The sequence below is a fragment of the Furipterus horrens genome, unplaced genomic scaffold, assembly GCF_987537825.1.
Source record: "Furipterus horrens unplaced genomic scaffold, mFurHor1.1.pri manual_scaffold_9, whole genome shotgun sequence".
In the NCBI taxonomy this organism is placed as follows: Eukaryota; Metazoa; Chordata; class Mammalia; order Chiroptera; family Furipteridae; genus Furipterus; species Furipterus horrens.
This window is the reverse complement of record NW_028327179.1, coordinates 76,509,721-76,535,402: the sequence shown is the minus strand read 5'-3', so window position 1 is coordinate 76,535,402 and position 25,682 is coordinate 76,509,721. Positions and strand designations below refer to the sequence as shown.

Genomic DNA, 25,682 nt, shown 5'->3' with positions numbered 1-25,682 from the left:
AATAAGCCAGCACAGACCATTATAATATCTCTTTTTGATAACTTAAAAAGCAGAAATACAGATGCTCCTTGACTTAGAGTGGGATTACTTCCTGATAAATGCTTCATAAATTGAAAACACATTTAATACATCTAATCTACTGAATGCATAGCTTAGCCTAACCTACTTTAAACATGCTCAGAACACTTACATTAGCCTACAGTTGGACAGAATCATCTAACACAATGAATACACTGTAGTGTATCCGTTGTTTAGAACAGCGATTTTCAACTGGTATGCTGCAAGGATTTTTAAAACATGTGATACCTGACTAGTTGGGGGCACTGAGCTCTTTTCCCTTAGATCAGCAGTTCCCAACCTTTTTGGCACCAGGGACCTGTAGATGGGTATGGGAACGGTAGGAGGTGAAGCCCAGGTGAGCTTTGCTCACAGCCCGGGGTTTGGGGACCTCTGCCTTAGATTGTCAAATAAAAAACAACAACAACAATAACCATTCGGTGTGAATGAATCAAAATTATACCTATGTATAAATATTTTTCTTGGTGTGCTGCAGAATTTTAGTAATTAGTTTATGTGTGCCCTGAGATGGAAGAGGTTGAAAATCACTGGTTCAGAGTGTCGTGATGGCAGGGCTGACTTGGAGCTGCAGGTCGTGCTGCTGCCCAACATCGCAAGCAAGTATGATACCACATACCTCTAGCCCGGGAAAAGATCAAAATCCAAATTTTGAAGTATGGTTTCTATTGAATATGTATTGCTTTTGCACCATCGTAAAGTCAAAAAATCATAAGTTGGGGACTGTCTGTATCTTCATATATAGATTTATGTTTGTATACTGAAATTTATTTCAAGTTATATATTGAAGAGTCATGTGCATCTTACCAATTTTCTGCTTATCTAGACACTAAAGTGAATATGTAAGCTTTGGCTTAAAGGGGAGGGGTCCTAGATGGGGGTGCATTGCTAGATGCTTTTCTTTTCATTTGATAACTTTCTGTACAATTTAATTTTTTAAATTATGCACATCTGTTTTTAAAAATATCAACATGGTCTTTTAAGTAAGTCACTATTGTTGGTCTTTACTTTTATATAATACAAAACCCAAATAAATAATATTTTACAAATAAAGCACTGTTGTTAGGTCACGGAGCGTGACAGACTGTACACATGGAGGACTGTATTGTCAGGAAATAAACTCAACCTGCCTATGTAATATTCATCTTGCAAACGGAGTTGGCTCCTGCAGCTGCCTTCTCATATTGAGATTGCATCTCTTAGCTGCATCACAGATAGATCTGCTTGGTGCAGGGCAGTTGGAGACATTATGTCTACCCCTCTTCTGAGCAAGAAAATGTGAAATCAGTTATTACACTTGTTTTCCTAGTCTGCAGTAGGAGAACATACTACAAAACAAAGGTAGTTTTAACACAGCAGACTCTATTTTGGAAGCAATTTCAAAAGGAGACAATAGAATGACTGTTTATTGCTCTTTTGAATCTTTTCAGAACTGAGACTACTGGTGAGCCCCTCTGTGTGTTCGGACCAGAGCATACAATTCAAGATGAGTACTTGGAGTCACCTTTCAAAAACAGTGAAGCCACATATGTGGAAACCGTGGGCCTGGAGACATGAACAGCTGTAAGCTAATCATTTGAATTGTTATATTCAGCATGCATTTTAGGAGACAGTTAACAAGACAAAAGCACTGAATAGATCTAGGAGTTTTTGCAGGTTTGAATTATTAGGTCTCTGTCATAAATTTTTGGCTATCTCTTTTAAATAAAAAATGCCATCATTGATTTTCTTCTAGACGAATTCAAACTTCTGCCATAGAATAAACATTTGGGTAAATAGGACTCTTAACTGGCAAGTTAAATTAATGTAAGTTGAATTTAAAACTTTGAAAATGTGAAACTGTAAAATTTTAACTTCCATTTTATACTCAAATGACATTACTTTAGTCTTTGAGTATGGCTGATGGAATTTTTGTTCCTGATCACTTTTTTCTTATGGTTTCCTGGATCTAAGAAACAACTCAGGGTACCACATTATTCTCTAGGGAAATGATTTTGTAAAGATAAATTAAGGGATTTTAATTATCTTATCCAAGGCACAAAATACTTTTCCTCATCTAATTTTATAATTATTAGGCAGTATTTCCACAGTTAATAGTAGTTACTGAAGAATCATATATATCTTTTGTTTGCCAAGACTTCACAAACTGAAATAGCACAATCTTTTCATTAATCAGTTACACCTTTTGAATACAGAAATGTGGTGCAGAAAAGCAAATAGTTATACATTTTGGTACCACTTCTGATGAAATTACAGTTGTTCCATCATAAAACATTCAACTACTGTTATTTTTCCTTTGTAGACTGAAGTGTTTTCCTGATGTTTCATTCCTGAAGTTAACTCTTAATTATATATGATGAGGGTTATTAGAAATGAACTAGCAGGGAAAGTGTTTTGGCATACTTTTGGTGACCTGTGCACTATTGAGAAACTTAACATCTTTTCTTATTGAGGAAAAGGTAGAATAAAGGCAGGCAAGGGCAGAACCAGAAAATTTTAGGTGTTTTGCTGCTCCTTAAGCTGTAAGTTGTATCACTTTTGTCATGATGGTACCATAAGTGACTGATATAAAATTTTTAAATCTTTAAACCTTAATTTAGGTATATTTTTATACCTTTTTTACTTTTAGAAAATATTTTTATTAAATCTGCATGAGTGGAGAACAATTATTTTGATCCTTTTTCTCTGTATCTGTACATCCCCTGGTAGTGATGCCAATAAACAGTAAAATTATTTAGGGAAAACTGCACACTGAAGGCTGGGGTCCAGCAAAGGACAGACGGGCGTACAGAGCTTTGTGGTAATTTACAAATTACATTCTCACCTTAATCGTAGGACATTGCGTTGCTTTATTTTTTAGGGATCACACAACAGTCCTTGCTCCACACAAAGCAGTCTTGAGAGCTGAAGACCTGTCTGTGATTCTGAAAGCATATGTGTTGGTGACATCCTTAACCCCTCTGCGTGCCTTCATTCATTCAACCGGCACAGTCTGGGCTCCACCAAAGAAAAAACGCCTCACGGTGAAGGTAAAATTTCCATTGAGCTGTTATTTCACACAAAGTATACTGAGGAGAAATAAAGTGAGTTGAGCTGCCTTTCTCCAACCTTTATGATTATGAAATCCCGTTGTACAAAAATTGCACCATTTTATTGCTGTGAGCAGAGATTTTCATTTAACATTTGTAGGTTCAAAAATGAACTTGAAGCCACTTAATTCACTAGGAATCACAAAGGCTACATCTTTTTTTTTTTTTTCTGAATTCATCATTTTCATTTAGTTCTTTGACTTATTTAGTTCTCAATTGTATTCTGTTTTTCTTGACTTGTCACCATTCAAGCAAAATATAGTCAGTGCAACAAATAAAAATATAGTAATTTTGCCCTTATGGTTTTGCTTCATTCTTAGGAAGCAAAATGCCTATTTCATTACAACAGTACCTATGGAAAATTTGCTGACTGAAAAACAAAGCTCTCAAGTGGTCCTGATATAGTACTAAGCCCTGACATAAAGGATGATAAAGTCTTCAGGGAAGAACTTAATAATAACACAATAAGTTTAGTTATAAAAGGTTACTCAAGTTAATGCTGTTGAAAAAAAGTTCTAGTGACAAGATATTTTTTAAATTTTACGGTGTTTCCGATTCTACAGAAATAATGTTTTAGAGGATGCATAGAAGGAGATTTCTCTGGTCAGAATCTCATCCCCTAAACTCTTAGGGAGAAGAGCCCTGGGAGAAGGAACTTCCCTCCATGATACCCATCATACTCAGGGTTTGAGAGGAAATAGGGTGGAGTGAACATAATCCCACACATTTCCTCATCAGTTCGTCCCCTGAGCAGGTGAACTTCACGCCCTTACCAGGAAAGGAGGAGGCAGTGGACCGCGAGGGCCGAGGGAGAGGAAAATCCTTTCCTCCAGCCTGTCCTGTAAGCCTCTGCCGCCATCCTCCCCAAGCTGGAGTCGTTCCTGTCCACTGCCACCACTGGCCGGACCAGCTCCAAACAACTTTCAGAATCCATTTCACACCGGTTTTTATTATTTGTCCCTTTGTTAAATTCATGCTTCAGTCTCATTTCAGCTATGCTAGTCACCATCTTGATAAAAAACAAAACAAAAACAAAAAAACCCTGAGTCTATAGGTACTCCAAATATTTGGTTCAAACTTTATTTCTTTTTCATTTAAACACTACTTCCCCAGCCAGTAGCATTGACTGGTAAAAATAATAGGCATTTTTGTGATAGTTTTTATGGATTTCCTAATGTTACATCATGGGAAAAGCAAGCTCTCCGTGATTTGATTTCTTTATTTTTCATGCTCTATTTACTATTTTGTTTTTCATTCACATCTTTGTTGTGTCTGTGGGAGCAGATCAAGCTGCAGTTGTAGCACGGAAAGCACGTGGTTCTTGTCATTTTCATCCCGTCTTTGGGATTTGACTTTTCAAGATCTTGCCTGATTATTCTAGACAACACAATTACCTGCTCTCACAGGGAGGAGGCAGTGCAGCTTCCTGGGTTAATGTGTCAGTGAGCAATTATTCCTTATGAGGTCAAAGTTATACTTAATGCTACAGGTAGACTTCAGAAAACAAAGGAATATTAATTTACCCTTCAACTGAAGTATTTATTGCTTCAGCTAAAACAAATCGATTATCCTTATCTGTTAAATCAGTGCTGTCCTCCAAACACTGCTTTCTCTTGATATTTTTAGATGTGAAAAAATATACAGAAACAGTTCTCAGTGCTAATGTGTAAGAACCAAAACCCACTTTGACGGCTAATCATTGACATCAGAGTTTTATTAAATACTGTTCTTAAATTCCACAAAACATAATGTGTGTGTGTGTGCACTGGGTCCTGAATTCAAAGGCTGAATTACTTAGTTAAATCAGTAGTGATTTATGCACTGCAGTGAGGCAAGCCCACTAAACTGGTTATCTGTGGATACTTATAGAATATTCTGGCAGCTAAAGAGGTCTGAAAGTAATAACAGATATAACTACGAGCTCATTTATTTCCAATTAGGTCTGTTGCTAGATACTTTATCTGATCATGCTTTGGAGAGAGCGGAAAAATATTAAGAAAAGCAAATTTGAGAAATAATGGACAGTGGAAATTTGTAAACTATATTTATAAACTAATTTTTTCTAAAATCCTCTTCTATATAATAAAAATAATTTAAAATTTAAGTGTTAGGTATTTCCAAAGGATTTCAAATTTAAAAGGGGAAGGAAATGGAAAAAAGGAAAGAAAATTAATAGCAACTGAAACATTTGCTTACTATATTATTTGATTCATTTTTTTAGATCGATATCCTTCTCATTTTCTTTACTCAAATGGTAGTAAACCATATACACTGATTTGTGTCTTGCTTTTATCATTTAAAACATATCTAGAGATCTTTCCATATTATTTTGTTTTTTATTGGATTGATTTAAACAAAGAAAAAAAAACATTTTACCCATTTTTTTTCATCCCACCCCCATGGGCCACCTTTGGAAACCACCAGTCTGTTCTCTGTATCTATGAGCTTGTAGTTATTTATTTATCTATTTTTAGATTCCACATATTAGAAAGATCTGTGGGATTTGCCTTTCTCTGTCTCACTTATTTCACTTAGCATATGCCCTCAAGATCCAATCATGATTTTTGCAAATATATATATCACAATTTTTTTTATCCACTCCACCATCGATGACATGCTTCCATATCTTGGCTATATAAATAATGCTGCAATGAACATGCAGGGTGCATGTATCTTTTCAAATTAGTGTTTTTGTTTTCTTCAGATAAATTACCTAGAAGTGTAATTGCAGGATCATATGGCAGTTCTATTTTAATTTTTTAAGGACCAGCCATACTGTTTTTCTCAGTGGCTGTACCAATTTACATCCCCACCAATGGTATACAAGGGTTCTCTTTTCTCTGCATCCTCACTCTTGTTATATCTTATATTTTAATAATGGCCATTCTAAAAGGTGTGAGGTAATATCTTGCTGTGGGTTTGATTTGCATTTCTCAAAGATTAATGACGTAGAGCATCTTTTCATATGCCATTTTATGTACAGACCTTTTTTGCCAAGGCAATGTCATTTTCTTGGTAAGTATAACAAATACAGTCTGAGTGATAGTTTATTTAAAAATGTCTTCTTCTAAAAAAGTTATCAATTTAATTATAATATACTGCAGTTATATCTATGAATTTACAACTCTTTCATAACCATTCTAACTATACCTTTTGGTCTAATGTATCCATGGCTGTCTTTATACACGGGTCACATAGACTAACTGCAAGAAATATCATAAATTGAAATTTGGTTCTTACAGTAAAAAGTCACAGGTCATTCCTTCATCCATTGTAAGATTATCCAGTAGGGAGGAAAGTCTCATATCTGTAACTAGTTTTTGACATCTGAAGATTCTTTATACCTGTGATCATAGCTGACTGCTTTGATGAAAATGTATTGCTGGAGTGATTTGTGACTTCTGACAGGAAGAACTGTGAAAAGCCTTATTTTATCTAGTTGAGACATAAATGAATTCATAGTTTGATCAACCATCCCACATTGAAAGATGTTCATTTGATGATATTCAGTATTCAAAAGTTATATGAAGATGATTCCTTGAATGTAATCAGCTCTCTCTAAATGTGTCTTGGATTGACTTCAGTTGAAGATCATTTAAAAAATTTTAACTGTGTGAATAACTTGCCCAAGTCTGTTTCATCCCTGTCTAATTTAGTCCCTGTAGTTTACAATGATCTTCCCGTGTTTTTTCAGTAAATGCATTAGACAGATGTCATAATCTTAATGCCCTGGCAGGGCCACTTTGACAGAGAGGGGGAAACATGAGATACTGCAGCCTTTCTCAAGTTGGTATCTGTGAGAATCATCTCCGCTGGAAACCCAAATTAGAGCAAGCTCCTGCCCAGTCTGGGGCTCTAAATCACCGGCTGTCCAGCACCGCTGCGTTGGCCTTTAGGGGACCATTCTTCCATTCCCAGTGCTTGAAGTGCCTCTCACATCGATGCGATCAGCAAATGTGCAGAGAGGAGAGGGAACTTTGGCAAAGCGGAAAATGTGATTATTTACAAGGACCCTTTTAAAAGAATGCATATATCTCATACTCACTTTTGGAAACATGATGTGTTGCAGGGATGAAGTTAGCCTCGTTTTCCGTCAATATTTCTGCAGTGCCTTTCATCATGTCAGGTGAGATAGCTCATATATTCCCAGGGTAAAAATGAGTAATGTCTTTGGAAGCAAGTATAAAGTTACAGTATAGTTTTCAACCTTAGAAAGTGTTCTTCTCCCAATCTTCATTTTACATCTAAAACTGCAGACTGTGGAACAGACCTTGTAAAAGACTTTTTTCACTGAGCATCTGGCCCTTCCGCAGGCCAGGGAGATTTATATCAGCTGTAGAAAGAATGTGAATAAAAACCTGCTCCTGGGAGTTTGTAAAATGAGTTGATGTATTATTTAATCTACTCTTGCTTGGATTAAATTTAAAAATTACATCAGGGTGTTCATTTTAACGCATGATTTTATATAAATAGAAATGATAGATAACCAGCATAAAATTAAATAAATAAACAGGTGACTAAAGCCAACTTAGAGTAAAAATCAAGATAATAATTGCAAAAAAGCAGTTACCTAATCAGCCCACACTGGCATTAAATATTATTTTAGATATGTTTGCTTTCTGAAAAGAATAATTGCTTGCAACTGCACATGATTTTAAAGTACATCCCATCAATGCAAAACAATTTTATACCATTGATAGGATCTTTGTCTCCTGTTTTGAAAAATTTTATTCATTCCCAACTTTGTTCTATAAAAGATTTGTCAGGTGATTTTGTACATTTATTAAATTTTTAATACTGAGTGTCAATTGTTACTCTAAATAGAAATAAAATTATTCAATAATTGTGCTCATGTTTATTTGATCAAAAATGACCATTTAAACGCATGACCCTGAGTTTCAGAGCCACAGGTGCCATGTCTATAGCCTCAGAGCCTCAGAGAGCACCTGGCACATGTAGCCACTCAAACAATGTTTACAATGCATGGTTGTCTATCATTATTATCATTTTAATTAAAGATACCTTATTAATGATAACATATTAAAAACTTTCATCTTGGAAAAATATGATTAAAGAGTATGTTCTGTAACAAAAAAAAGTTATATGTAAATTCAAACCTGTCTTCTGAGTTAATGTAGTGAACTGATACATATATGCAAATATAATTAACTGAAATGTCTGCATTATACAGGTATATGTACATATATATATATAATGCATTACAATGACAACATAAGGTAAAACTCAACTAATGAGTAAATTTGCTAATTATTATTCCCATTATTATTGAAAAAATAATTCCCTTTAGTACTAGAAAACTGATGGGCAGTTATTAATTATATATCCAGAAAAATGGAGGTTAGCTAATATTCAGAAATTTCAGAAAGTGTGAAATTAGGAGAGGTATGGGAATTCCTTTAGGGTGCTTTCAAGATGGGAATGGGAATTCCTCAGTGGTATCTTGGATGTTAGGATGTGTATTTCCCTCCTCCTTTGCTGCATCCTTTTCACCTATCCAAAGTCCGCTTCTCCTTTGCACCATCTAGTGGATACCAGCGCAAGGATGAGGAAAGGCCCAGTTGAGGACTTGCCGAGAACAGGTATTATTTTTCTAAACTGGAGCCTTGGAGTAGATGGCCTGTGGATGTCATCAAAACTCATAAATTAGCCTATGAAGGATTTTTCTCTTTCTGCTATAGTCCAGCACAGAAGTGTTGCTCTGATTTCTGTTACACCTCGCTGAACATGTTTGTAAAATAAACAAGTGTTTTGAGTGAAAAAGGTAGTATAAACAATGTTTCAAACACTTTGTATCCACAGAGAGCAGCACCATCTTAATTTTTTAGTTTCTCATTTTTTTTAATAGATGAGCTTGCTAAACCAGAAAGATGTTCAAAGATAGAACAACTGTAATCTCGTCCTTCACTACCCTCCAAACAATAAAGAATTGTTAAGACTGAGCTTTGGGTAATGGAACCATGAATCAAGGAAAAAACTCCCTGCAAACTTCCTGAAATTTTCCACTTCTCTGCAGGCACCTAGAGAGTTACTGAATTTAATTTTATAAATCTTGACTCCTGGACTTTGGCAACAAGGTTCACCAGAGTTCTCATCACTGTAGTAATGGAAAATATCTCTGAGTACAGGAAAATATATTGGGAGAAAAATAACAGATAAAGTCAGCAAAGAATCAGGAGAACAAAAAAGAAGAAAAATTTGTTTTCCTAAATATGTTTAAAACCCTTAAGAAGAGATTATGTTTATCTTTTAAGGAAACAAACCTTCAGTGCCTGACACAATAGCTAATACTCAGCAGATGGGATGAGGGAGGTGGCTTGGAATCAAGACTCCACCCATCAAATTGCTGAAAAGTATAATTAGTAATAAAAATAGCCCCTTTATAAAGTAGTATGTGGATTCAAAGTATAATAACAGTGAAAGCTATGGCAGAAAAGTCTCAAAAAAATCATTACTTTAATGCTTAAGTTCACGAAAAAATATGTAACCAGTGAGGAAGACAGATGATATTTACATTTTTTTTCCTTCGGATATAGAAACAAAACAGTTTATCTCCAGTTCATTTTAAATGTTATTATTGTCATTTTAAATATTTCTATTAACAATTTTCTTTATTCTTTGAGAGCTATTCAGAGACTGAAAAATTCTAAGTGTAAAATATTTCCAACTGTGCCAATAAGGTAAAAATTGATTTGTCTGCTAAGAGAATACAGACTTTTGCTCCCTTCAGGAGAAAATCTGACTTGCATTTGTCTTATGTGATTTATGCATTGAAAATTTAATATGAAACACGGGCTTTTCCCTTCCTTATAATTAAATGTGTTTTCAAATTTGAAAGAAATAGACATCTTTTGTCACCCAGGAAACCTACATAGCTATGAGATAAAACAAAACAAAAATGTTGTATTGCCCCCAAGTGGAATTTTTAGGTATTACACTAATAGCCTGACCTGTCCCAACAGTGAATGGAAAACAGGCAAAAATGCTTAGACAACAGAGCTTTGACCTTTATCTTTCATTGGGTTATACATATTTGTTTTTTAAATGGTACTTGATTATTCATGCTTGCTAAGGAAGGCTATATTGCTAAGTAGAGATTCTGAATGGTGATAAATCTTCAGTGTGTTCAGTATTTGTCAGTCATTAAACATTGTTTTTCTATTTAAAACACTTTTGTGACATATTGGGGTCCTTAAATTTTTGTAAAGTTAGCACTAGAATTTTAGATTTTAGCATCTGAAAATGCATTACTTCTATTCATTGTCTTTTGTGTGTACTCTATTTGATTTTAACCTGAACCTCAAGTCAGCTATTAAACTCGAATTCCTTTGAATTATCTAAGTGGCTTAACATCATGATGTGGAACTGGAAATTTGTCTTTAATTTCTCTGAGTGCTACAAAAGTAGACAAAGATGGATTATAGATTCTTTCTCAGGATTCCACACACATGCATTGTGCTGCATTCTGTATCTGCTGTGTATCTGCTGTGATAGATTTCATTGCTTTTGTTAATTATATCTCTGTGAGGCATCTGCCTATGAGACAGTCAAACGTAGACTTTCTCACTTAATGATATGGAGCATCCTCATCCCCACCACTCTATCTGCTTTGTCTCATAGCAGCTTGTCCTCTCATCCCCACTGCCACACATGAAACCAGTTCTTAGAAGCTCTATGAAGCAGATCTTTAATATTCAGAGAAAGGGGCCACAGACTGGAGAGGAAATCCAGGTCTCCTTCTATTTATGCAAGGATGAGAAAAATACATTTTCAGTTTTTTGTATGGAAAATGATACAATAATTAATGAACAATAATAAAGTGTAGGTTTCATGTACTCACAACTGTGAACCTCCTTTTGCCCACTGCTGTATATAGCCATATGCTGTGTGGCGCCCCCCCGTAAGTCAGCTTCTTTGTGCCTAGTGTCTAGTCTTCCAGGACCCAATAGTTCCAGGCACCACAGCCTTCTCTCCCTGCTTAAAAAAGTACTGTACCCAAATAATTTCTACTCGAAATTTTATTTCTACTTGAACGGTATGAGATTTTCCCCATGTACTTGGTTACTCAAATCATCTACATAAATAATATATATTTGAGTCACAGAAGGTAAAACCATTGCCCTAAACTCAGAAGTCACAGAAGGAAAACATTATGCTAAGGAAATATGTTTCATTTTTATGCTTTCAAGAAGTTACTGTTAAAGTGAAAAGAAATGTGATTTAAAAATATAAATAGGACAATGATGACATCCTTTCAGTCTGAGTGATAAGCAAATTTCTGATTACAATCAGAAAGGAGAGAGAAATAAACCACTAGCACTGGACGTATTGTGCTGGATCTAGAAGACTAAAAAGAAAAATCCCGAAGCATGATCTCTAGGGACCTTGGGATAATTGTCCCATAGGAAAGGCTTCATACTAGCTGTATGACCTCGAGCAAGTCTTCCTATCTCTCTGAACTACTTTCTCTATCTGTAAAATTGGAATAGTTTCCAGTGGGTTAAATGAGGTTTTTCATTCCTTCTACACATATTGACTGGGTATTTCCTATATACTAGATACTGTATTAGGTTCCAGTGATATAGTAATAAACAAGAAAAAATCCGTGCCTTTGTGGAGCTTGTATGGAATGGTAGATGAGATAGAGATAAAGAACAAATTATACATATATAAATAAATATAGACAATTACAAATTTTAAATACATATAGCTAAGAATGAAATGAATAAGGATGATGTGTAAAAAGTAACTGGATTGGCCACTTCATGAGGGGTAGAAGGATCTTCCTGACTAGATGACACATGAGCTGATTCATGGATGAGACTGAGGGTCACATGAAGAGTTCGTGGAGAAACATTCTCAGCAAATGGAGAATTCCGACGTCTTGAGGCAGGAGAGTCCTGCATGTTCACAGAACATCAGTAACACTGAAGGTGTATCCTGTTGAACAAAAGTAGAGTCGTGGAGAGGAAGTAGGAGAGAAAGGTGATAGCGAATCACACAGGGCTGAGAGACGTGCAAGGAATTTGGATGCCTTCCTTTGGGCAGACAGAGCACTGCAAAAGAGTGAACAGGTGTTTGATTCAGGTAGTGAATGATATTTGATTGACCTTTTCAAGCCCAGTCTGAAGCTGTGTGGAGAACAGATTGAAGATGATTGTGAGTGGAGGCAGATAGTTTAAGGTGACTAGGTGAGGGGATGGCAGCTTGCACTAGTTTGTGGGGTGATTATTTGAAGAAGGAGCTAAGTACACACCTTTTGGAGGTAGGCACAAGAATTGGAGATGGCTCAAAGATGAGTCTTCAGCCATTATTTGAAAGGTGGTGCCATTCCCTGAGATAGATCAGATGAAAGGGAGGGGGACAGTGGAGAGGGAGATGGACACCAGACCTCACAGGAGCTCACCCATTTTCTCTGTTCTTTTACCAGATGGGGACTGGGCCTGCTTCAGGTCTGCCTCTGGCCAGCCTGTGGTCTGTGGGTTCTTGACTTTGTGCAGGAAAGATTTCATATGAGTCCAGACAATTTTGAGAATGTTTATTAAGGCTGGGATGGTGAAATAAAGGAAGAACTTAGAGTAGAAGAAGTAACAGGAGAGAGCCTAGGTGGGGTTACTTTGGCTCACTGAGAAGTAGAAGTCACAATGACAGAAGTGAGCCAAGGCAGGGCTGCTGTTAGCTCACTGGTAAACCAGAGTAAAAGGAGGCCTTGGAGACAGGATCAGGGGGTAAGCTTAGGACGAGCCGCCACTTCCCTCTGCTCCCCTGGTTGCAATCTCGTGGGGACCCTTAGAGTTTAGGAGAAAGAGAGCAAAGATACAAAGTGTAGGCGTGCACTAGAACTGTGGGTTCTTAGTCTTGAGGCTTTTTATCTTTCTTTGGCCAGTGGGAGGGTCTTAACAGAATATTTATTTAGCTTTCCAGGTATGTTCTTCGATATTGATTAATCAGAATTTATGTAGAGAGGTGTCAGGGTTATTTTCTCGTTAGTTTTCCTTTCAAAGAACATCATCAAGAGGGGCCTGGACTACCCTGGCTAGGTGGCTAAGTTGGTTGGAGCATCGTCCAGCACACCAAAATGTTGTGGATTCAGTTCCTGGTCATGGCACTTATGGAAGGCAACTGATCAATGTTTCTCTCTCACATCAATATTTCTCTCTCTCTTTCTCTCCTTCCTCCCTCTCTAAAATCAATAAACATATCCTTGGGTGAGGATTAGAAAAAGCAATAGGGACTGGGACCAAGCATGGTCTGCTCCAGGACGGTCTGGAATGTGTAAAGCACTTGCTCCTAAATGTCCTTGATTAAGGAAGGTAAGACCTGTAATTCATTAGCTGACTGTAAATTGCTCAAATTGTTAGGCCTTATTTCATTATTTTGTCTCAGTTTCCCTTATACCACTTGGCAAGAAATTTTTCTAGCTTCTTTCTATCCTGCCACAGTTCCTATCCATGTGTCTTGTCCTTAGGCCTCCTGTGCTCCGTACCCTGCCTGAGCACTATACATAGAAACCTCTGCCTTGGGAATCTGATGTTTCTTTACCCATTCACTTTCTTTCCCTGCATTTCTCCTCCCCATCCCTCTCTCCCTCCTGCCATTTCCAAAAGAGGTATCATATCACTTCTAAACAAAAGAAGAATAAGTAGTTGCTCTCACTTTCTAATGTGATAAGGCATGTCCCACAGGTCCAGGAGGAATGATGTGATTTAAACTGAGCTTCATAAAGACGACTCTGGCAGCAATCAAAGAGAAAGTGGTTGGGGGACAGGGAAATCAGAAGTCAGTAGTCAAGACCACCACAATGAAAAGATTGGTTTGGGCTATATCGCACTATATTTAATTAGAATATTAAATCATGAATTTTTAAATGATGAACAACAGTTAAATGCCCATTTATACTGCCCCATATAAAAGAATGAGTTTTGTTTGGACCCTGGTAAGAGAGAGGTATAAGGTAAGTGATACCAGAGAGGTGTAGGGGCTGTAGCAGAGGGTTATAATAAATCTATGGATTCCGCAGACTTTAGCACTACAGCCTCTTAAGTTAGGGAAAATTGCACTATCATTTTCTTTATTGTACAACCAGAATCCATTATTTTTTATAATGAATACATTTCCTTCTCTTTTGTGATTGACCATGAAACCTAATAAGACCTAATATAGATGGCTTGCATAAAATATCCAGAACATAAATGAAAAATATTTTTTCTTTTACTTTCTTACTCACTTGAGAGTATAGATGTATCAGAAAGGTATCTTTCTGTCAAATGCTTCCCTGTTTGCAAATTCTTGTACTACCTGTTAAAAATATTAGTAGATTTCAATGCCATTTTCTATTCAAGATAATAACAGATGGAAAGTTTTCAAAACAAGCTGTCAGAACTTTTTTTTTTAAGGCTTAAAGAATGCCTGTGTTTTAACTTTAATAGAAATAGTTTTGACCTACTTGAACAATAACATTCATATAAAGAAAATTAGTAGACCTATACAGGCAGAGTCCAATGATAAAATCTTTGCAACTTTAACTTTTGCTCTTTACTGTTCAATTTCTCTGCTCCTTCATCAGCCACTAAGAGATTTCAGAATGGCAATAAAAATAACCTGATAGTTCTCTCAGAAGGCTGAATATAATGCAATCAAGGTTCTCCCATTCAGGGCAAATAATTACATTTTAATGCTATTTGCAGCCTTTTGTATTTCTGTACCTTGCTTCTGATCAATTCTCTATTGTATTATGTGTGGGAGAACTTAAAATGTTCAACTATAAAATGTATTAAATCACATATAATAACCAAATTTAATGTATGCTTAAAGCTAAGGGTTGTTAATAATACAAATGAATAAAATTATTCATGTCACTGGAAGCATGAAACTTATTTAAATATTAGTGTTTTGATCTAATTCCAGAGAATGAGAAAAACTATCCAAATGTAGGGCCAATTAATTCAGTTTTTTTCATGGTTTACCCTAAAGGAAGCCAATTTTCCATGAGCTAAAACAAATGATGAGAATATTTATGTTCTTAAATCATTTGACTTAACACAAATTTGTTCTTGATCTAAGCAATTTGTTACAAAAAATATTCTTAGTTTTTCCAAAAGGTAATTAGGCTACATAAATGCTCAAGTTATTGAATTGATATTTTAGATATTCTTGAAAATTATGACAGTTTCAAACACATTTTTCAAAAAGTGAAAACAGATGATGAAATCTTCTGTATTTCAGGGTCCATCCATATTCTTACACTAGTACAATCAAAGGCACAACGGCAGAAGTAATGCTGGGGCTTTGCAGCCAAGCTTCCAGGCTTCTGAAACCATATAGGCAAGTTACTTGTGTTCTAATTAAAGCCTCAGATTCTTCGTCTATAAAATGGGGATAATGAGTATCAACCTGAGCATTGCCATGAATATAAACAAAACAATGCATGAGCAATGCACAGTGTTCAGCAAACTATGTTAGCTTAGCTAAGGTTAATTATGATTTAGTACAACACAGAATTATATCCAAATGCCACATGTGCACTAAATGAAAACTTACATTAGTACTTAGGTTTGCTATTTAGTCATTTTTATCCCTTTCTCACATATTTTTTCCTTTTTTCTTCTATTTGTAAATATCAGATTGGTTTTTCATAAAGTATATCCCTTTAAAACACCAAGGAGACTTCTTCCTCTAGTCCACAATGTTCACCAGAACCTTATCTCACACAGCGCTCTGACATGTGGCAGGTGTGTTCCTCAGGCCAAACACATCCAGAGCCATCATCCTTGAGCAGGGTGTCATGTGCCTCTGGGGATCCACAGAGACACTAAGGGATTCACAAGCACATGGATAGTTTTGAGGTTCAATGCCTGTAACTTCATCTTTCATGTGTATACCTTGCTAAAATTTGATCTCACTAGTTGGCACCTCTGAAGTAGGTTCTCCTTTCCCATTCCTTTCTTAGACACCCCTCTGCTCTCTGGAAGGAATTTCTAGCTCTCATCTCTCCATAATATGATGATGATGATTGCTCCAGGGTGAAAAATTCTGCAAACAAAAAGCAACCCCCAAACAGACTAATTTCAATGTGGTTTTTGTTAGAAAAATGAAAGATGTTCATCACCAGGCAAAAAATCCTTCGGTACTCAGATTGTTTTCAGTCTTTAACAAAATTAAATATTTCATGATAAATCACTATGTGGTTTTTTCATATACCTTGGAAAGAGTTCGTAGAATTAAATATATTGCTATAACTAAGCTCTTCCATCTACCACTACATATTTAAGTGAACAAGTTTCTCTATGCTTACATTTAAAATATTGATACCAAACCCTTCTCATTCTAGTAATAGGTAATATTCCCTCAATGGACACATAAAATAATTGAATAAAATCATATTAATCTTAGGGGTGCATCTTAATGCAACTTTTAAAAATTATTTATTGATTTTATTATACTTTTTTATTTACCATTTATCCCCCTTACACCCTCCTCACAATCACCACTGTTGTCCATGTCCATGAGTCCTTTTTCCTCCACTCCCAAACCACCCCCAGAGCTGTCAGCCTGCTCTCTGAGTCTGTCTTGGTTTTGCTTGTTAGTTCAGTTTGTTCACTAGATTTCACATATGCATGAAATCATATGGTATTTGTCTTTCTCTGACTGGCTTATTTCACTTAGCATAATGTTCTCCAGGTCCATCTATACTGTTGAAGAGGATAACATTTTCTTCTTTTTATTGCTGTATAGTATTCCATTGTGAAAATGTCCCATAGTTGTTTTATCCACTAATCTACTGATGGACACTTAGGCTGCTTCCATGTCTTGCTGGTTGTAAATAACACAGCAATCAGCACAGGGGTGCTTATGTTCTTTTGAATTAGTGTTTTGGGTTTCTTCAGATATAGTCCCAAAAGTCAAAAGGGAGATCAGTTTTTCATTTTTTGAGGTAATTCCATACTGTTTTGCACAGTGACTGCACCAATCTGCATTCCCACCAACAGTGAAAAAGGGTTCTCCTTTCTCCATATCCTTGCCAATACTTGTTATTTGTTGACTTATTGATGATATACAGATGGCCAACAAACATATTAAAGATGCTCAAAGTCACTAATCATCAGAGAAATGCTCACACCTGGCAGAATGACTGTCTTCCTTGGAGAAGTACCTATTCAGGTCCTTTGCCCATTTTTAAATTGGGTTGTTTGTTTTTTTAGTATTGAGTTTTGTAAGAACTTTATGAATTTTGGATATTATCCCCTTATTAGATGTATTGACAAATACAGTCTCTCATTTTGTGGTTTGTCTTTTTATTTTGTTGGTGATTTCCTTTGCTGTGCAAAACGTTTTTAGTTTTATGTATTCTCATTTGTTTATTTTTTATTTTGTTTCCCTGCCTGGAAGATATATCTTATAAAAAAATTGCTAGGGGCTATATCTGAGATTTTGCTGCTCATGTTTTCTTCCAGGATATTTATGGTTTCAGGTCTAACATTTAAGCCTTTGATTCATTTTTAAATATATTCTTGGGTGTGATGTAAGGAGGTGTCCTAGTTTCATTTTTCTGTACATATCTGTCCAATTTTCCCAACACCGTTTATTGAATGAACTATCTTTAGCCCATTGTATGTGCTTGCTTCTTCTGTCGAATATTAATTGACTATAAAGGTGTGGATTTATTTCTGGGCTCTCTATTCTGTTCCATTGATCTGTGTATTTGTTTTTATTCCAATACCATGCTGTTTTGATTTCTATGGCCTTATGGTAGAGTTTGTTGTTAGGTAGCATGATTCCGCCAACTTTGTTCTTCTTTCTCAAGATTGCTGTTGCTCTGCAGGGCCTTTTGCAGTTCCATATAAATTTTTGAAATATTTGTTATAATTTTGTGAAATACATTATTGGAATCTTGATAGGAATTGTATTGAATCTATAGATTGTTTTGGGTAATATGGACGTTTTAAGAAGTTAATTCTTCCTATCCATGAACATGGTATGTGCTTCCACTTATTTGCATCTTCTTCAATTTCTTTCTTCAGTGTCTTATAATTTTTCAGGTCTTTTACATCCTTGTTTAGGTTTATGCCTATATATTTTATTCTTTTTGAAGCAATTGTGAATGGGATTGTTTTCATAATTTCCATTTCTGTTAGCTCGTTATTGGCATATAAAAATGCAACTGATTTCTGGATATTAATTTTGATTCTTCTACTTTGCTGAATTCATTTATCAGTCTAGTAGTTTCTTGGTGGAATCTTTGGGGTTATCTATGTACATTATCATGTCATCTGCAAATAAAGACAGTTTTGCTACTTCCTTTCCATTTTGGATGCCTTTTATGTCTTCTTCTTGTATGATTGCTGTGGCTAGGACTTCCAGTACTATGTTGAATAAGAGATGTGAGAGTGGATATCCCTGTTTGTTCCCGTTTCTAAGGGGAATGCTTGTAGTTTTTGCCTGTTGATATGATGCTGGCAATGGGTTTGTCTTATATGACCTTTATCATGTTTATGTGTGTTCCTTCTGTTACCACTTGGGGTGGGGTTTCATCATAAATGGGTGCTGAATTTTATCAAATGCTCTTTCTAATCTATTGATATGATCATATAGTTTTTATCCTTCATTTTGTTTATGTGGTGAATCACATTTATTGATTTGTGACTGCTTTGCCAATCTTGGATCCCTGGAATAAATCCCACTTGTTCATGCTGTATGATCTTTTTGATGTATTGTTGTATTTGGTTTGCTTGTATTTTGTTGATAATTTTAGTATTTATGTTCATCAGGGATATGATTTTCTTTCTTTGTAGTGTCAGTATCTGGTTTTGGAATTAGGGTAATGATGACCTCATAAAATGAGTTTGGGAGCCTTCCTTCCACTTGAATTTTATGAAATAGTTTGACAAGTAGACATTTTAGTTATTTTCGGAATGTTTGGTAAAACTCACCTGTGAAGCCATCCGGTCCAGAGCTTTTGTTTGTTGGGACTTTTTCTTATTACTGCTTCAATTTCACTAGGTGTAGTCTGTCTATTCAGATTCCCTGATTCTTCCTGATTTATATTTGGATGATTATATGTTTCTAGGAATTTATCCATTTCATCCAGGTTGTCCAATTTGTTTGCATATCATTGTTCATAATATTTTCTTATAGTCCTTCATATTTCTTTGGTGTCAGTTGTTATTTGTCCTCTTTCATTTCTGATTTTATTTATTTGGGTCCTTTATATTTTTTAATTGATGAGTTTGGTTAAAAGTTTGTCAATCTTGTTTATATTTTCAAAGAACCAGATCTTGGATTCATTGATCTTTCGTATCATTTTTTAAGAGTCTATTTCATTTATTTCTGCTCTGATCTTTATTATTTTCTTCCTTCTACTCGCTTTGATTTTTTTGTTGTTCTTTTTCAAGTTTCTTTAAGTGTGAAGTTAGATTGTTTATTTGAACTTTTTGTTTTTTTGGTGTCTTGGGGGATAGGCCTGTGATACTATGAATTTCCCTCTTAGAATTGCTTTCCCAGTGTCCCACAGATTTTGGATTGTTGTGTCCTCATTTTCACTTGTTTTAAGTTATCTTTTGAGTTTTTTCCTTGATCTCATCATTGACCCATTCAGTGTTTAATAACATGTTATTTAGGTTTACTCTTTGCATGTTTTTCAGTGTTCTTCTTGTGATTGATTTCTAGTTTCATGGCATAGTGGTCAGAGAAGATGCTTGATATAATTTCAATCTTCTTAAATTTATTGAGACTTGTTTTGTGTACTAACATGTGGTCTATCCTAGAAAATGTTCCATGTGCACTTGAAAAGTATGTATCTTCTGCTGCTTTGGACTGAAATGCTCTGAAGATATCAATTAAATCCATTTGATCATGTGTGACATTTAAGGCTGCTGTAGCGTTGTCGATTTTCTGCCTGGAAGATCTATCCATTGAAGTCAATGGGGTTTTAAAATCCCCAGCTATTACTGCATTTCTCCTGATCTTTCTCTTTACGCCCATCAAGATGTGCTTCACATATTTAGTTGCTCCTACATTGTGTACATAAATGCTTAGTAAATTTATATTTTGTTAGATTGTTTACTTTATCATTTTGTAGTGTCCTTTGTCTTTTACTATAGCCTTTGTTTTCAAGTCTATATTGTCAGATATAAATACTGCTACCCCAGCTGTTTTTTTCTTTTCCACTTGCATGAAATATCTTTTTTCATCCCTTTCCTTTTAGTCTGTGTATATCTTTTGATTTGAGATGGGTCTCTCAGAGGCAGCATGTATATGTGTCTTGTTTTCTTATCCATTCAGCTACCTTGTGTATATCAATGATCAACATTTAAGTTGATCATTGATAGATATGTAGGTAGTGCCATTTTATTGTTAGACTGTTTTCCTTTTTTTTTTTTTTTTTTTTTTCCTTTTCTTTCTCTTTCTCTTCTTCTTAAAGGAAGCCCTTTAACATTTATTTTAATACTGGTTTGGTGTTAACAAACTCCTTTAGCTTTTTCTTGTCTGGGAAGCTCCTTATTTCTCCCTCAATTTTAAATAATGGCCTTGTTTATTAAAGTAGCCTTAGTTGCAGGTCCTTTTCATCACCTTGAATATTTCATGCTACTCCCTTCTGTCCTGAAATGTTTCTGTTGAGTAATCAGATGCCAGTGTAATTGATGCTCCCTTGTAGTTAACTACCTGCTTTTCTCTTGCAGCTTTTAGGATTCTCTCCTTGGCTTTAAGACTTGTCATTTTAATTATAATGTATTTTGGTGTGGGCTTCTATGGGTTCAACTTGCTTAGGACTTTCTGAGCTTCCTGGATGTGTGTCTTTTTCCTTCACCAGATTAGAGAAGTTTTGGGTCATTATTTCTTCAAATAGGTTCTTGATCACTTGCTCACTCTTTTCTCCTTCTGGTATTCCCATGATACGTATATTGTTACATTTCATGTTGTCCAAAATGTTTCTTAAGCTCTCCTCATTTTTTGAAATTCTTTTTTCTTTTTGCTGCTCTGCTCAGGGTTTTTTTTTTTTTTTTTTAACCTTGTTTTCCAAATCGCTGATTTGATCCTCTGCTTCATCTAACCTACTGTTTATTCTTTCCAGTATATTATTTATTTTAGATATTGCATTCTTTATTTCTCACTGGTCCTTCTTTATGGTTTCTATGTCTTCTTTCATGCTGTTGAGTATCCTTATAATCATTACTCTAAACCCTCTATCTGATACATTGCTTGCCTCCATTTCATTAGTTCTTCTGGAGAATTCTCTTATTCTTTCTTTTGGGGTCTGTTTCTTTGTCTTCCCATTTTGGCCACTTCTTTGTGTTTTCTGCATTAATTGTTAAATTAGTCAATGATATAGCCTCAATCTGTCATCAGCAGCCTGGCTTGAGCATCACAAGGTGGGGCAGAGTGATTCCTGTAGGTGGGGCTATTGCTTCCCCTCAGGCTAATGCCATTCGGAGGGGAGTACTCTGCCTGAGAAAAACGGTTTCTGCAGAACGGAGAATGACTCAGCACAGGGATTCTGGCAGCTGTTTCCTTCAGTTCTCTCCCCAGAGCCACCAACCTCAGACTCTCATCAAGTGTCTCTAGTCCACTCTGTCTTCCCTTTGCCAGCATCCAGGGCAAGTGACTGCAAAATGAAATTTTGTGCATTGGCCCTTTAAAAGGCTCTCCGCATCTCCCTGGCAGAAAGAAACCCTGCTACTTTTCACAGCTGGAGGTTATTTGGATTCTATTCCAGCTCTGGTGCTGTGGGTTGGGGAGTCTAGGTTGGTGTTTAGATCGCACACTTCTCAGATGGAATCCCCTGCCACTGAAATATCCATGGGAGTCCGTCCAGCCTTCTCACACTTCCTCCGCAGTCTCTACCAATCTGTGGTGAAGTGGTTTCTTCTGTCTGTCCTTGGTTATAAGGCTTCTCTCCAGCTCGTGTTCAGTTGGTTATTCAGGATGATTTCTCTACAATTTAGTTATAATTCCAGATTGGTCCTGAGAGGAGGTTAATGTAGGTTCCACTTACTCCTCTTCCATGTTCCTCCTAATTTGGTTTCATAGCACTCTTGTTGGTAGGTATTAACCTATTTTAAAGAAGACACAAAAATTTGGAGAATTGAGTAGCATCTCCAAAGTCACCTGATTAGTAGAGTAACAAATTAAATTCAGGCATTCTGATCACAAGCCTGTTAACAGTTTCACTTCTGTCTCCATGATACCAGAAACAGAGAAAAAAATGGAGTAAGCACCTCTAAACTAATTGAAGTTACAAGATGTAGTGGCACTCCATATTTAATTGAAAGGCTTATAATATGTTTTAAAACTATATGTAATTAATCTGTATTATATATTATATATACAACATGCACAGGGGTTGGCAAAAATTGGTTTACAGTGTTAGTATGCAAAACTATTTTTGCATTATTATTTATTTGTTACTGAGTTATTTTTTATTATTTTTGTTAACCTCCTTTTTGCTCACCTGTGTATTTATTATATGGTTGCAGACTATTATACTCTTTCAATATATAGTATATACTATATATGTCTTAGATCATCAAACTTTTATATTTAGGAGTTTTTTTTAAGTCGTGACAGAGAAAACCTAAAGGAATCCTTTAAATTGGTCACCTCGAAAATGATAGAGACAAATTGAGATGTTGTTTGAACATATGAATTCTTTACTTTGTTCACAGCTACAAACCTTTTTTGAGACATTCCTGAGGGCCAGTTCACCTCTTCAGGCTTTTGATAACATGAAGGAAGCAATTAGTAAACTCCTGCTAGCAGCTGAAGTATTCAGTGAAACATCTTCTCTGGGACCAAAGGCCTTGGATAGGTAAAAAAAAATAAAAATTAATGTTAAAAAAAGTTCCTTCTAGAAATCGATTGTTAGTGAACATATATCTTAATTATCACAAGTAGGTTCTTTTCTGAACATATTATATCAGTATACATATACAAACTTCCAAACTTATGTTTCCTTTTTTATAGATCTTAAAACATCAGAGCACATTACAAACTTGTCAGTATCTAAATAGTGGTGACAGAAAGTAAAGTCATGGTGACTTAAATTGGTTTTTAAAATTGAACCTTTTTAGGCTTAGCTATTTCTATCATATATACTTACCATTGAATAGGTATATTTTTATTCATAGAATTTTATTTACAAAATTCAGTAATGCCTCTCTCCATATCTGTTATCTTGAATGTAATTCAATGACTATTTTCTAGGGAAATGTTAAATACCATGTGCCAAACAAGGGAGGTGACTCAATTAAACTTTATCATGCTTTACATATGGATAAGAATGCCTGGCACGTAGGAATAGGAGAGTTTCCTTTTCCATATTTAGGTTTTCACAAAGTGACTTCATTGTTTAGTTTAATGTGTTATAATACTTTAGATATAGTTGTATTTTCTGTAAGAAACAAAACATTTCAAATCCAAAATTAAATTGTATGTAATTGTAGATGATTATTACAGCCCTTTAAATTTAACAATAGTAGCTTTCTATATATATTAATATATAATTCCAAATATGTATTTAATATACAATATAATTTCAAATATATAACAATATAACTTCAAATAATGAATTAAATGTAGAAAGTAGAATATAATTTTGTTACCTGTGTTTTTATTTCAGATGCAGATTGTGTTTTCATCTTTTAACTTTTGATATCGGTTATGGCAGTTTCAAGTCCCCTGTTGTGCTCCAGGTGAGCGTGCCAGAGGCCTCGTGTGAGTGTCCACCATTTGCTGAAGGATGTGTGTGTGTGTATGAATGTATGTGTGTTTCTGTTTGTTTAATTCATAGTAATGAGTCAATAAATAGCAATTTAATTAAAGTCATTAATTATATTAACGACAGTTCAGAGAATTAACTAGTATGTGGAGAATCTGTTATTTGAGTTCCATTTCCCCCTATGCATTCCTATAGAACATGCATGGATTTTCTGTGGTTCAAACACTGTTTATGAAATAAATATGGTATAAAGCTAAGTGTTAATGAAGAAAAGTAGACATTTAGACAATCAGTAGACACTAGCAGATTACCTTGCTTATTCACATGGGTTTATAAAATGGTAACTTATTTTTTACATATAGATATTTAAAATTCACCTGTATATTAATTTAAAAGGCCATATAAATTTTTGAATATATAATTTTTCTAGTATAAATTGAAGAACACTTATACTCTGAATCTTTTACTTCTTCTCAAATCAGATTAACTCACTCAGATCATTTCCTCCAAGATATTTAAATCTAAAATAGCCATTAATGAAAAAAATGGATTGAATTTGTCTATAGAAAGCTTTATTTTGGGATATGGAGTGGAAAGAAGAGAAGAGAGACAAAGTAAAATTCTGTGCAACCAGAATTCAATTTCCTATAGCATTTACTGATTTTCAAGCTTTTATATTAGGAGAATAATTACATTGTATGTGGCTCAGACATTTGGTTGACTAGTTTAAATATTTATCCATAAAATTTTGAAAATTTATGAATTTATGAATTTTAATGGTCATTCATTATTTTACACACACCTAATAGTTTGTGATAATGCTCTTTTAAGTTTTATTGTTTAGAAATGTTTTATATTATCTTCCATGAGCACAAGTTCTTCAACAATGGTTTCAAGCTAAACTAATGTGACTATATGATTCATTAGTTAATTTTCTTTTAGAGAATTTTATCTTCAAAAGAATATTACATTTTTATGAAACTGTTGACCTCCAAAAAGGCCACTAGATGTCAGTTCTGATCTACAGTCCAACAGGAAATGAATCATGTCTTAGAAGTTATCCCTCTTTATCAAAAGCAAATCAATGAAAAATATTTTCTGTGTTTTTATTTTTTCACAGGTACATGAGCATTTAAGATTTCAAAATGATGATTATATGGATTTTGAGGACCAAAACACAGAAGAATTCCTTTTAAAAGACACTTTCAACTTTCTCTTCTCTAACGAATCTTCACTTTCCATATTTTCTGAGATATTTCAGAGACTTTATAGATCAGGTGTATTTAAGGTCAGTGCATATTTTTATACTGACAAATAGTTTTTCAAGTCACTTTTACAAGGTGGTATTTTCTTTATCGTTCAATTAAGCAACTTGATAATTCATTTGAAATTAATTTGTATCAGTTATATTACAGCTTTTAATAGTTTTCTGACCTGAAGACTAATGTTATTTCAGTGTCAGCTAAGTATGTGCCTGATTATGATAAAGATATGAGTTGAAATTAAATAAAATAGTTCCTAATTCCTATGAAACTTTTGTGGACATATTATATGTTATAGAATACTTTAAAAGGAATACTATAACTTTTGGAGGCAGTCTAGAATAGCAAAGAGTGTTCTAGATTGATATCAAGGGGCTTATAATACTAATTTTTTAAAGCATTGACATGCAGTTAACATCTTTGATTAGATAATGATTAGGGCATAGAGCTCCAGAGTAGCATTGATTAGTTTTTATGGTATGTTAATATAAGTTTTTTAGGTGCCTCAAAATATTTATATAGATT

At 34.9% G+C, this 25,682-nt stretch overlaps 1 protein-coding gene across 2 annotated transcripts in view; it reads left to right on the top strand.

The window, feature by feature from the left end:
- Positions 1–25,682, top strand: part of CPED1 (cadherin like and PC-esterase domain containing 1) — a 286,576-nt gene that overhangs the window by 99,308 nt on the left and 161,586 nt on the right. For both annotated transcript variants that reach the window (XM_090287436.1, XM_090287437.1), the window contains 5 exons: positions 1,506–1,638; positions 2,936–3,104; positions 22,844–22,986; positions 23,797–23,869; positions 25,016–25,183. In XM_090287436.1, coding sequence (XP_090143562.1) covers positions 1,506–1,638; positions 2,936–3,104; positions 22,844–22,986; positions 23,797–23,869; positions 25,016–25,183 — 686 coding nt within the window. The remainder of the gene's footprint in view (positions 1–1,505; positions 1,639–2,935; positions 3,105–22,843; positions 22,987–23,796; positions 23,870–25,015; positions 25,184–25,682) is intronic.